The following is a 13,095-nucleotide window of genomic DNA, read 5'->3' on the forward strand; positions in this document are numbered from 1 at the left end:
TGCCAAACTGATTGTCTCTCAACACAGTTGTAACACAAAAAGCTGTTTCATTCCTCCTGGTGAGCTGCCTCAGCATCCCTCACTTGCACAAGTTTCAGTGAAATCAAAATCACCTTCTAAAGTCTGTGTGTACTGTGGCATAAAAGATAGGAGTGCCCACTTGAAATTCAGGCTATATAGAATGAAAAGCCACTGGTGTATTAAAGAATAACTATTTCAGCTAAGATAGAGGGGGAAAAAGTCATTAAATGCCCTGTAAAATTGGCAATTCTTAAGCTGCAATTCTTCCATGCTAAACAACTGTAAAATCTGGTTTTTAGTTCAAATATTTTCTGGCAACATTTGTTCCTTAATTAGGTAGGCAAGTGATCTAATATTTGAAACCAGTTTATCTGTAGATAGGAGAGACTGGTGATAAATGTTTTCAGATGGAACAGAGCAGCATTCAGGTGCTCTGGAATGCTTCTTTATTGTTAATTAAAATTAATCTGTTGTAGCATAGCTTGGTTATTTGAAAAAAATTCTCTATTTTTTCCTCTGTGAATTAGACTGGAGTCTGACCTCTGAGACTCTTTAATTCACGGTTAAGAGTCAAGTTGTTCAAATAATTTTTTCAATAGAGTCTGAACCTGTATTTGGTAAAGATCACAGATGCCCCATACCTTTAAAAAAGGTTCCACTTTGCTGGACAATAGCTCTTACTCTATTTCAAATGATCTCATTTTTTAAGATCTTTTAAGTACATTGGTTTTGTTTTGTGATTTAGATTTGTTGTCTTATGGCGCCTTTTAAATTGGATCCAGCTATTAGCAAAATGTACTAATTTTCCCTGAAGCTAGACTCCCATTCTGCAGATCAAAAGCTTAGTAAAGTCTAACTTTTTTCTCCCTTTAATAAAGGCATGGTTTAAATTACTTGTTTTCTAAATCTTATGGGTAGACCTTAGAAGTTTTTTTCTTTTTTTTTTTTTTTTGCTTGTGTGCAACTCTGAGAATTGGACTCAGTTATCCTCAAGGGTTCCTTCCAACTCAGCAGTGATTCTGTGAGATTCTGTGATTCGTGTGAGGAAAGGCCAAAGAATTGAGTTAGTTCAGCCTGGTGAAGAGGAGTGACCTAATTGCAGCCATCTTGTACCTGAAGGGAGCCTGTAAGAAAGATGGAGAGGGACTATTTGCAAGAGTATATAGTGACAGGACAAGGGGGAATGGCTTTAAACTGAGAGCAACCCTAGATTAGGTATTTTAAAAACTTCTTTACTCTGAAAGTGGATAGACGCTGGAACAGGTTTCACATAGAAATTTCCCCTTCTGTGGAAGTTGCCCCATCCAAGACCAAGGCTGCATGGGGCTTTGAGCTACCTGATCTAGTGAAAGGTATCCCTGCCATGGCAAGAGGGTTGAAACTACACCATTCTTAAAGTCCTTTTCAACACATTCCGTTCTGGGATTCTATGATTCTGTGATTGTGTGGGCCAGGGGAGAATAACATGGATTAGGCATAAGAATTTATCACCTGGGTCAGAAACAGTAAGTATCTCTCTAATTTAAGACATGTTCAAAATATCTTTTAAAATATTTTTTTCTCAGTTATGTATGTCACTGGGAGCTTTTCTTTTGAAAGTCAAGCCATGTATTTGGTACCTTACATGGCTTTAGTCTGTCAGCTTCAAGCACCGTCTCCCAAAAGATCTTGGCCCAGGTTGTTAAAGGGACTGCCTTAGAGCTGGATTATTAGAATATTTTATGTAAATTTTTCCCCCCTCAAATAATCTCATGCAGCAGCTTGCATTGCCTGAAAACAGAGCAAGCAAAATTTTGGTCTTCATATCTTCCATTGATCTGTCCAAATGCAGGTATTTTTGAGTTACAAATAACATTGTGCAATACTGTGTATTTTTCTTAAAATTAAATTAAAAGATATTATGAGGCTCCTAGAATTATTTGTATAAGCTGCTGCTCCCATATTTGGGACTCTGCTGTCTGGCAGTAGCATCCCTTCACGATGTTTCCTGTAGGTACGTGCCTGTACTTAAATCTCAAGGTTGTTGGTACTTGTGAAAATTAAATATTGTACCTGAGACATTGAGTATCTGTCTTCATGTTACTGGACCGTGCCTCAGAAATACACTACTAATATGAGTATTGCATTGCAAAACACACAGTTACAAACTTCATTTAGCTTAAAAACCTGGCAGTGGAGAGGCTCCATCTCCAAAAGCAGGGTGGGAGGACAAAACAATTTGCAAGCAATGAGGGTCCATCCACAAGGAACCTGAGGTGTCAGCCAGCCTCCATCACTCCTCTGACCATCCTTGGTTATACTTTTCCCCATCCTTGGGAGTGCCAGCCATCAGTCCTGGACTTGGGAGGACAGCTCTCACCCTGATACTGCAGGCTGCACAAATAAATTTCAATTCCAATATCAGCATGTGGGTCCTTGCAGCTGCCAAACCAGTAAGAGTGTGTGGGTGTGGGTGGGTGGGTGAGCAGTTAAAGGTGTTGCTTCAGATCCAGCGAAGTCCTCTGTGCTTTCTGCCAGCAATAACAGGATGGATTGCTGTAAATTACTTTTCAGGCTTAGTTTATATTGTTTATGGTGTAACCAGCCAAAAGGACATATGCTGTGAATCTCTGAACTGTAGAAGAGCATAGGGAAACACGCAGAGAGAAAACTGCGAGAGGACTAATGAATTCTTATTTTTGCCACTGAATATTTGCTCCTGGGAGGAAAAGAAAACCAGGAAGAGCATGCACAGGATGTGGTATGATTAGCCCAGTCCGACCACAAGCAACTTGGTTTTCTAAATTTCCTTTTGAAACTGTTTTGTTGAAAGTGCCTGTTCACATATGACTCATTCATTAGGCTGTGAAGCTGTGGGGCCCATTTTACTCTTGCCACTCTAAGCATTGGATGAGATGCTGGGAACTGGGGTTTTTTTTGCACCCTACTCTTATGTGACTAAAATTCTTATGTTTGTGGAATCAGCCTTAGGGCTATGGAGTATCATAGAAAAATTCCTTCTTTATAGTGCATGTGTCTGAGAAACTGTTCTAGCTGCAGCTTGGGCAGCACGGCTGTCTACACACCATATGGCGCAGGGGGCAGGAATGTAACCAATATTTCAGTCCACATTGTGCAAGGGCCCCCTGCCCCTCTTGCACTCGGAGCCAGCCTTGGTTTCTGTGCTCTCCTTTCTGGGGTCTTGCACCAGGCAGAGTGCAGGGCTGACTGAGCTGGTGGTTTCACAGGCCCTTCAGCAGACATTGGCTCTCCTGCAGTTTGCTCTGCCACGGGAATATTTGGGGCAGACAGGAGGCAAATGTGTAATCTGAGTATAAGAGGCATGCTGTTCCTGCCCCAGCTGGCAAAGTACCAGCGTTTCAGGTCTGGGAATGTGCTGGGATTTGTACTCACCCTGGGAAAGAAAGGGAAAAAAGCAAAAGAGAGAAAGAAAAGTGTGTGCTGTCTCAGATCTCACTCAACAAATAAATATTTTTCCTTTTAACTATTTGAATAAATGTTGGTTGCCAAGGACAGAAACCATATGGAGGAAGGAACAGTTAAGGGAATAGGCACAGCTTAGTTCTGTGTTTTCCAAAGCCATTGGAATTCAGATGCTCAGGCCATGATGCAGTGTCAGTCATACATGATGTTAATATGTCAGGAAGTAAGACTACATGAATGCCTTCACAGAGAGAACTTCTCTTCTGATCTCGATGCAGCTACAATGGTTGCACCAAGAAAGGTGTTTTGGGGACAAACTAGCTTCTGTGCTCTTTCAGCCAGGTCCCTACTTGTTATAAAGAGTACTCAGAAATGTAGGCCCTTAAGTCTTGTGACTCCACCTTTACATCAATAAATACTTTAATAACTGCAGGGGAAATAACAGCTCCACCAAGAGGTATGAAGACAGCCCCATCCCTGCTGTTAAAATATTCTCACTGAAGGCACAGTTTGAGGTCATGAGCAGCCACAGAAGCTGCACTTGATTGCCTTCCTCCTGGGTAAGTGCTGTAACTGCTGGATCATGAGATGTAGAAGAGTAGTGATCACAGGAGGGGACAACAGAACCCTTCTCCTCCTCGTGTTTCTCCTCGTTGCTATCAGAATACATTAGGAATTCTGTTTGGATTGTTTGTTATATATGGAAGAATCTGCAGAGTAAAGTGTATCTACAGTCTTTTAAATGTGTTTGTATTGTTTGCTTAAGTCATCTTACAGATAGGAGCAGTGTATAGTTAAGTTTTGATTCTGGGTAGTTTCATCTGGGCAAAGAGCTGCTTGGTGCTGAGAAACACCCTGTAACAAAGCTGGATTGCCTGGAAAGATTTCCTGGAGAAACATTTAGTGTCTCCTGAGAGAAGCAGCAGCTGGGTAGGGTTTTGAAGGTCTACCTTATGAATATAAGCATCTACAGCAAAGTGAGTTGAATCTTGGAAGGCCATTTCTTTTGTAGATTTAGCTGTGGTTCCACTAGCAGGAATCCTAGCAGCTGCTATTTTTTTTCTATATTCAGCAAAAAGCTGTAAGAGACAGCAGTTAATCCCTATCATGCACAGCACTGTAGCTGTAGATTTAGTATCTTAAATGCAGTGAGTGCAAACTCCACCCAGCCCCAAAACCTCACAGTTTTTTGTTTTCCTAAGGTGTCTTCAAACTATTTTGTATAAGGGGTCAGCTGAAAAGAGGTATTTTATGCTAATAGGATTGACATCTAATCTAATGTAATTCTTTGAAATTTTTTCCAGAGCTAAAAAGTTGGCAGGGACTAGGATGAAAAGGAAATTATTTTCAAAACCTTATTTCCAAAAGCAACAGTACCTTTTTCCCCATGCTGCCTTTTCTGTCTTCAGTTCTCAATGTCATCACTACATCTGTCATTCCGAGAAAGGTTCATATTCAGCTGCTTGATATAAGCACAATTTAGACTCAGTTTGGAAAACTACTAAAACTGCTAACATTTCACTCTTGCTATGAAAGGTGATTTTCATTGCCCTGTCTTTTAAAAGATGGTAAGAGAAAAGGCTGAAACAGAAGCATTGGGAGTTATTCCACTTAACTGTTTTTCTTTACTATCAGTGCTGAATTGCTAATGGACTATAAAACGTTAGGCTTATCACTGCCTGCAATCAGGAAAGCCTTACTGGAGAGTAAGATGAGACTTAGGCCACAAGAGTGGCTAAGAACAAAGTCAAAAATGTTAAGACAACGGACATGTAATTCATGTTCATACTACTTAAGTAAAAACATTTTCCCAGTTGTAATTTGCTGGAAAACTTTGTTACTGTGTGTCAATAGCTGTTTTTATCAATGTGTATTGGTAGAACAGCATGACAGCTTTTTAAATGCAGATGAATTTTAAATGCTTAAGAAAGTGCTTAAAATCTGTTAGCAGGCAAAACTGATTCATTTAAGTGAAAGCTCTCTGTTTCATGGGTTGATATCTAACTTTTATCGTTTTGGCATGGATTTAATATTGGTACAGAATTACATTTAAGCCTTTTTATCACGTGTAATATGCACTTAAATAGGGGATATTTTCAGTTATATTTTGTGGTTTCTCCAGACCTTTGCAGTGGTAATCTGTTTCCTGCCACCCCCCATGACCCCCTTTTGACAATATGAAAGAAATAACCTCTAGCCTAACTTAAAAGGAAGAAAGTCAAGACTGGAAACAGTGGCAGTGAAGATGCTGCAGATGTGTGCCTGGATCTGGGTTAGTTTCTAGCACAGAATCAGGAGTTTGTCTTTGAGCATCCTGGGTTTTTGAAGCCCAGGCTGAGGGACACAGAGTTCTGGCTCCTCTGTCCAGCTGACTGACTTGTCAGGCTGCAACCTGCCAAAAGACACAAACCCAACAAAGATGAAAAAGCCAAACTAGTACAGATATATTGTCAACACTCTGACAAAATACAGGGGTTTGTTTGTTTCTTTGTTTTTACCTAGTTTTATTTTTCTTCTGAAAGGTTCGTCATCGGTGGTGTGAACTTGTCATTAAACACAAATATGAGCCTGGGTATGGAGACATTGAGAGATTCCTTAGAGAGGATCAGGTAAGTTACATTTAACTAGCATTTTGAAAACAATCAACTTTTTAACACCCTTATGCTGAAATAAAAAAAAAAAAATAGTATATTTTCTTGCTGCAGTTTATCAAAAACTTGGCTGTGTATTCATCTTTTTTCTCTTTGGGTGTCTAAACATTTAGTTTAAGGAAACTACTTAGGGTAGGGGTATTCAACACCGCCTAAAGCTAAAGACTGCTTATCCTCTGTCAAGTGGGGAAATAGGATAGAATTTCTCCTCTCCTTGCATTTTATGCAAGCCAGAGGTATGAGTGATGCTAGGAAGATACTTCTCAGCAGGTTCCTTTTGCAGGATGAGGAAGGTAAGTGTGGCTGTGAATGTCAATGCAATTATGGGATAGGTGCAAAGCAGTCAGTGCTGTGGTAACCTTAGTTTTGAAGATGACAGCCAGAAGTAGTATAGCACATCCAGGGAATCCTAGCACCTCCATGGGTAGGAAAATGGTAAGAGAGGATTGTGAAGGCGTTAAAAGGCTGGACATACATGATTCCCTTACTATGGCCTTATATTTAGGCCACTGTGAACTTAGAATTCTGATTGCACCTCTGTCTTGTTCTTTTTCTATTTTCACTTTTATTTATCTTTTTTCACTATGAGCCCTATAAAATTGAGACATTCACTGCCTAGGATGAATTTTAAATATTTAAATATATGTTACAAAATAGAAAATGGTGACGATACATCAAAATCGAGGCAAGATATTAATGTCTTTACCTTTTATGCTGACAATGAACAGAGCTATTTACAGCCAATGAGGATTTTCTGCTTTCAGGCAACACAGCACAACTGAATTATTGCAGTTTGTCATGTGTTCTTCTAGCTCGGAAGTATACCTCCTATTTATATCTAAGCCAATGAACAGGCCCCAGAGCTCTTGGCAAGCTCTGTATTGAAACAAACAAACAAAAAAGACATAAAATAACATTATTTCATAAGGAGTTACATGGATTGTGCATATTTATATTCTATGAAAGGATGGAGATAACCACCAGCAGAGCCTGGGCATTTGGGGTTCAGGAAACCCTTGAGTTGATAAAACCATACAAAATTGCATTCTATTTGGAATAGCTATTATGTCAAATAAAGACATTTTCTGCAGTGTAGAGAAATAATTTTTTGCAACTTTTTAATGTAATCTTCATTTCATTTACTTCAGCAGTGCATACAGTTAATGGCACAAAAAGCTTCTGGTGTGATTAGTACTTAGAGCAGTTGCATGTCTGTACTGATCATGTAACATGGCATTTTTAAAAGTCTGGGGGAAAATGCAAATGAGCTGTTTAAATCCTTTGAAGTTCTACAAAACACTAGTGTGTTTACTGCATATAAATATTTAGACCTAGGGGAGAGTTATTAATGCTGGGTAGAGAAGGTACTTCCTACAGTAAGAAAAGGTCACCATTTAAAAAATTCTCAATGAGAGCAACTGGAGCCCAGCTCCAAGGCCATTTGTGTGGCTGCCAGACCTTGGTGCAGCTGCAAACCTTGGAAATCTGAGGTTTTGGTTCTCTTGGTGTCACAGTATGCTTAGGGAATTGGCAAGGAGTCTGGCAGGTTTCTGCCACTCTGGGACTTCCTCCTTTTACTTCTGTCGTTTTAAAATTTTAAATGTCTCTTCTGGCTGAAGGGGTTTTTAAGGCTTACCAGCCAATGCTAGAAATTGCGAAGAATAGCATTAAAAATTGTATTTCTCAATGCTGTCCAAATTTTTCCGCTCCTGCAAGTCCAAACAATAACTGTAAAAGTCAGCATGCTAAGCTGCTAATATTTTGTCACAAATGTAAACCTGTTTTGGTAAGTGCAGTTTAACATTTACTGAACTCCTGTAATTAGCTGAAAAAAATGTATCATCAGGAAAAAAAAAGACAATATCCTAAAAGTTTCCTGTTAAGTTAGCCAGAGCTTTGTTGGCAGTGGTCAAAGGGGCCCAGATCTCCTCACAGGAGTCCCATTACCTTTTTTTATAGCTGCTATGTCCAGAATAAATGGTTAGGAAAAGCCTGCCTTCATACCCAACCAGAATTTATGCATGTTAAACTGTATCTCTGATATAAAGGGAGTCAAACACAGATGTGACCATATTCAGTTGATGTCCAGTTACAGAATTGCCAGATGGGAATTTTAAAGCGGATTACTTCAGTTTTTGTTCATGGATGTGTGAGTAAACATGACAATTGGAAAGAAAATGTGTATCCTGTTGAAGGAAGGAGAAGCTTTTTTCTTAAGGGGCATTTGGAAAAAAATCAAGATAGTTGGTAAAAGGAAACTGTATTCAACTTGAACAGTGGCAAGGAAAGTGGAGTGAGGAATGATTTTCTTGTCATGCCATAACACAAAATTCTTACATTAATAATCTGTTTTTGCATAGTCAACACAGCATATAGACAACCATCATTAGGTTAAAGAGACACACAGAAAATTAACTGTTCTGGGGGAGAGAATAGACATTAGGGAGTCTAAAATGCTATTTTCTGTGTTTTGGATTGTCTGTTTTGTTTCATTTTTAGTTTAAATGAATACTAGAGGGTCAGTGACAAAAACCCAGCTAACTAGTTATTACTGGTGGTAGGATGCTTGTGTGTTTTGTTCCTCTTTCAGGCTATGGGTGTGTATCTCTATGGTGAATTAATGGTGAATGAAGATGCAAAACAACAAGAACTTGCACGGAAATGCTTTGCTGCAGCACAAGAACATATGGATGCATCCTCAGCCAAAGTGGTGGCAGAGATGTTATTCTGAAAAGGTGATTTTTAATTTTAATCCCAACACCCTGATTTTGCTTCATATAGAAAGAATATGCAGAGCTCAGTGAACATGGTAAACTATGGCATACCATACAACTTGTGGCTGCTTAGGCTGAGAAATAACTCTTGTTATATATCTTGTTGGCTTGTTTTTTTTTTCTTTTTCTTAAGCCCAGCAGCGGGAGCAGTGAGTTACATACATGTAGGCATAGCTGGAGAACGTGGAGAATGGCTTTGTTGTAATGGACTGTACAAGAGGCAACTGTAAGTCCAAATGGCCAAAGAATGCCAGGCTCTGCCTACAGTTGTTTCCCATCCTGTATTCCTAAATCTGCTTACAAAAATTTCAATTGTGCAAGGACCATTTCTGTTTTATAGAGCTGCATGTTGACTTGACAGGCAGCATAGTCTTTGAAAAAAGCCTGATCCCACAGTGGAAATATGAAACTGTGGACTTGGAAGCAAATATCATCTGAGAACAAGCTGATAATTCAATTTTTTTTGTGTTAAGGGTATGGAGGTTTTGAGATTGATTATGAGGTAAGAAAAGTAGCCTTAACAGGAAGAAGCTAGCTTGTTTATGAAATTAAATGAGAGGAATCACCAGAAAAAGCAGAATTGCAAAAATATTTATGGGATGATGATTGCCGTAGGCTATAAATTTGCAAAGATACTTTCCAGTTCTCTGTCTGAGCAGTTGGAGGTAGCCTTACAGTGTCTGCACATGCATGTTTAATATATAACCCATTAAGATTTGTATGAAAGTTTCTCAGAGCACAGCATTTTTGGTTAATCGTGTAACTCATCTGACAGACTGATTGCTGTCGTTGTTCACAAACTTTACAGCTGACTTGTGGTATCAAAATTCAGGCTTCTAATGTAGCAAAAAACCATTGTCACCTAATTGATACCAAGCAAAAATCTTAATTTTCTTCTGTTCTAGCAGTATTTGACTGTGAGTTCCGTTTGATTTTGTAGTTGTTTTTTGCTATGTTTATATGAAATACAGCCAATGATAGATACTATGAGAGCAAGTGTGATTATAAAAAGCCATGTTGTTCTTCTGTGTAGACAAGAACTGTGCCTGCCAAGAAAATGTTTTGGGAAAGGTGGATCAGACTGTAGAGTGGCAGGATATCAGTGGTGGGCTAGGAGAGACACCTTTTAAAACAGAGCTAAAGAGACTCTTTCGTGTACTCCCAATTATCAGGGACTCATAGGAATTTGAGTTATGTTCAACAGTTCTTAATCTGGTAGGTGTCTTCAAGTGTCTGAAGGCCAGAAACAATAAAATCAAAATTTCTACAAGTTTCTGATGGTAAGTATCTAGCAGAGGAAAATTACATGGTATGCAGGTGTTAGCAATAGTCTAGAATTACCCCTTTGACTTTACAGACAGAGTGGAAGTGCATGGTTAGCTATAACATAAAACCTGAAGATACTGAGTACAATATTCTGTGTGACTGCACAGCTTTCTTTTAATGTTATGGCTGTTTGGGTTCCTGGCATGATGATTTGTGACTTAAGATTAAAATCACATTGCCAGGGATTACCACGCAGCCATGACCACAGCTGCTAGCATGAAACTCACCATTAACAGTCTGATGGGTGCACAGCGTGGAATCCTCTCCATCTATCAAAAAAAACAAACAAAAAACACACATACACACAGCAAAAAAAAAAAAAAAAAATAGAGAGAGGGAGAGAGAAACAAACCCCCAAACCCACCAAAAACAGAGGAAAGCAGCAGAGCATCATGGAAGAACCTTCTCCGAAAACTATCTCTGCTGAGACTGAGATCTCTCTGGTGAGGTGCAGAGCTTAGCTGATTGGTGAACAGTGATTGTTTTCCTCTTTGTTCACAGTGGCTAAGTTCTGCACCTGAAGAGAAGGGAGAGGAGACTCTCTGCAGGGCAGAGGGCGTTTGCTGGCTGAGATCCCTTGCTGCTGAACGGGCAGATTTGTGATGAATGCATGTGTCCGAGGCTCAGTGTATGGAGAATAAGAGGCAGAGGCAACCTGGGAAAGACCAAAGACTTTTAGTTTTAGTTGAGAATAAAAAGTGCTCCTTAAGTTTTAAGTCTGATTGCAAATGTAAGGCATTGCCTACAGTAATTTGGTTACCATGCTTTCCTAACGGTCAGAGGAAATAATGTTTGTGACTTTTAACCTGAAATTGTCAATAAAGATTTTGTTTTCTCTATAATGGATACTGTCATGATCCTCTCTGCAGTTGTAGCTTAGCACTGTGTGTCGTTTGCAGGAAATGGTGGCAGCTCCAGTCGGAAACAACTTACAGCTGCTGCTGTTGTTCCAGGCTGTTGATGGACCCGTCCTCCGGTGCCTACTGAGCTGATATCAGTTCTGATTTTACACACTGGCTCCTAAGAGCCTTTGAGAAATGTTGTTGCTGTTTTCTCTCAAAAATGAATCAGTACACCTTATGTCCTGATGTTAGACACAAAATGGCCTAAGGTGGAAAAGCTACCTCAGTACTGTTTAAGAGGACTGTTGGCTAAAGATGAGAAGGTATGTGGATATGTAGCACACCACACAGTATTGCTCTGGTAACTTGCCTCCAACATTATTTTCAGAGAAACCTGGTAATTACCAAGATAGTTAGTGCTTCCACCATGGATCCCTCCCTGTCTTCTCCAGACCTTGTTATGGTAGCTTTAGGAAGCTAATGAGATCATTGTTAACTCTGTAGGTACAGTTGCACTCTATTGGTAACCTAAAATATAACTCAATTTGGAAAGCTGGGGCAATCAAGAATGCAGAGATATTCCTTCATTGTGACAGAGTAATAACTTTAAATGCTGTTTCTGTTGCAGGAAAGATCACAGACAACTCTTTTAATAGATCTTCTGCTAACCCCGATGGTTCTAGGATTTCATTGACCCAGGACATCAAAGGAAGGATTATGTGACTGCTAAAACAATCAGCTGACAGAAATATTTACCTTTCTGTATTTCTACAGGTCCACTGTAACTGAGAACACAAGACAAACTACACACACACGTTTTACTCTGGCTCTAGGTAATTCTTTGATACAAGAATTTTGGGATTTATCCTTGTGCTTTGGTAATACAATCATTCTGGTTTGCAGATGCCAAAGATTCTTGATTTGAACAACTTTATTAATTTGGGCATTCTGAAAATGGATGGAACTGTATTGTGTACTTAAAATTTTGTTTGTAACTTCTATGTCATATTTATAAAACCTCAGTGTGAAATCAGCAGGGGCTGGGGTGCGGCTCGTAAGATTTGATAGAAGCAGAAATAAACTGTGGAAAGTTACTTGCCATCATCCTGGTGATGGGATGGGACTGAAGAAAAAACAAAGATCATCATGCACTCTCTGTCATGTTTAGGTTAAATTTTACTAGAAGCGTCAGACCTCCCATTTTCTGAAAGTGTCTTTCATACCCTTGTGATACTTATTTTGCAATGATATCTCAAGTGTATCCTTTCCTGATCAATGAATCTCTATATTTTTAGAAGACATCTTAATTTTTCCTTTCAGAGGGTAAGCATTTAAACCACAAAAATCTGTGAACTTATTTCCCTTGTACTCTATTGTTTTGTATCAAATCCTCTTTGATAATAATAAAATTATCAAAATAAATTTTTTTTCCAAGTATATACAGTCTTTCCATTGCACTGTGGTTCAACATTAATTTAAAAACATGGGAAGAAGAATGATTTCATTCCTTCTTTTGCAGCAGGAGAAAAGAATCTGGAACTCATTACTTAAGAGATGTTAATGAGAAAAAATAAATGAGGTACTTTTAAAAAGTTCTTAGAATCTAAAGTAAAGGTCTGCCTCAACATTGTCTTCAGTACAAAGAGTACAGTTCCTTTTCACGTCACCACATTTTCTAACCTCCCTCTTTGCAGATATAGTGTCAAAACCTGAATTAAGGGACATTCAGCAAGTTCTTTCAAATGCAGCGAGAGTTAGGAAATTGTCCAAGAAGGCACTGAGACACCACAATGACTTCTAAATGTAGTAAGTCTCACAGACGTAGTTATTACAGGATCCCATTCATAACAGAGTTACACTTCATGTCACAGGTTTTTCTGTGAAGGCCAGCAAAAGAAACCAGCTTGCTTTTTGCCTTTTTCATTGTGTAAGGAAAAAATGCAGAGCTGGATAAGACTCTTGCACAAAATATGCAGAAATTAAGTACATTGTAGGCCTCTTCATAGCCAGTACTGTTAAAGCTACAGGGCAAATAAGATACTACACATTTTTAAAATA

At 39.0% G+C, this 13,095-nt stretch overlaps 1 protein-coding gene across 3 annotated transcripts in view; it reads left to right on the top strand.

Annotated features, from left to right (window-relative positions):
* AOPEP (aminopeptidase O (putative)) overlaps nt 1-12,476 on the top strand; it is a 184,684-nt gene extending 172,208 nt beyond the window's left edge. For 2 of the 3 annotated variants that reach the window (XM_005426886.2, XM_031061826.1), the window contains 3 exons: nt 5,967-6,053; nt 8,686-8,830; nt 11,666-12,476. In XM_005426886.2, coding sequence (XP_005426943.1) covers nt 5,967-6,053; nt 8,686-8,826 — 228 coding nt within the window. In that variant the 3' untranslated portion in view covers nt 8,827-8,830; nt 11,666-12,476. The remainder of the gene's footprint in view (nt 1-5,966; nt 6,054-8,685; nt 8,831-11,665) is intronic. The other variant, XM_031061824.1, reaches the window with a different exon arrangement.
* Nucleotides 12,477-13,095: the final 619 nt, after the last annotated feature.

This window comes from Geospiza fortis, unplaced genomic scaffold (assembly GCF_000277835.1).
Source record: "Geospiza fortis unplaced genomic scaffold, GeoFor_1.0 scaffold325, whole genome shotgun sequence".
NCBI lineage: Eukaryota > Metazoa > Chordata > Aves > Passeriformes > Thraupidae > Geospiza > Geospiza fortis.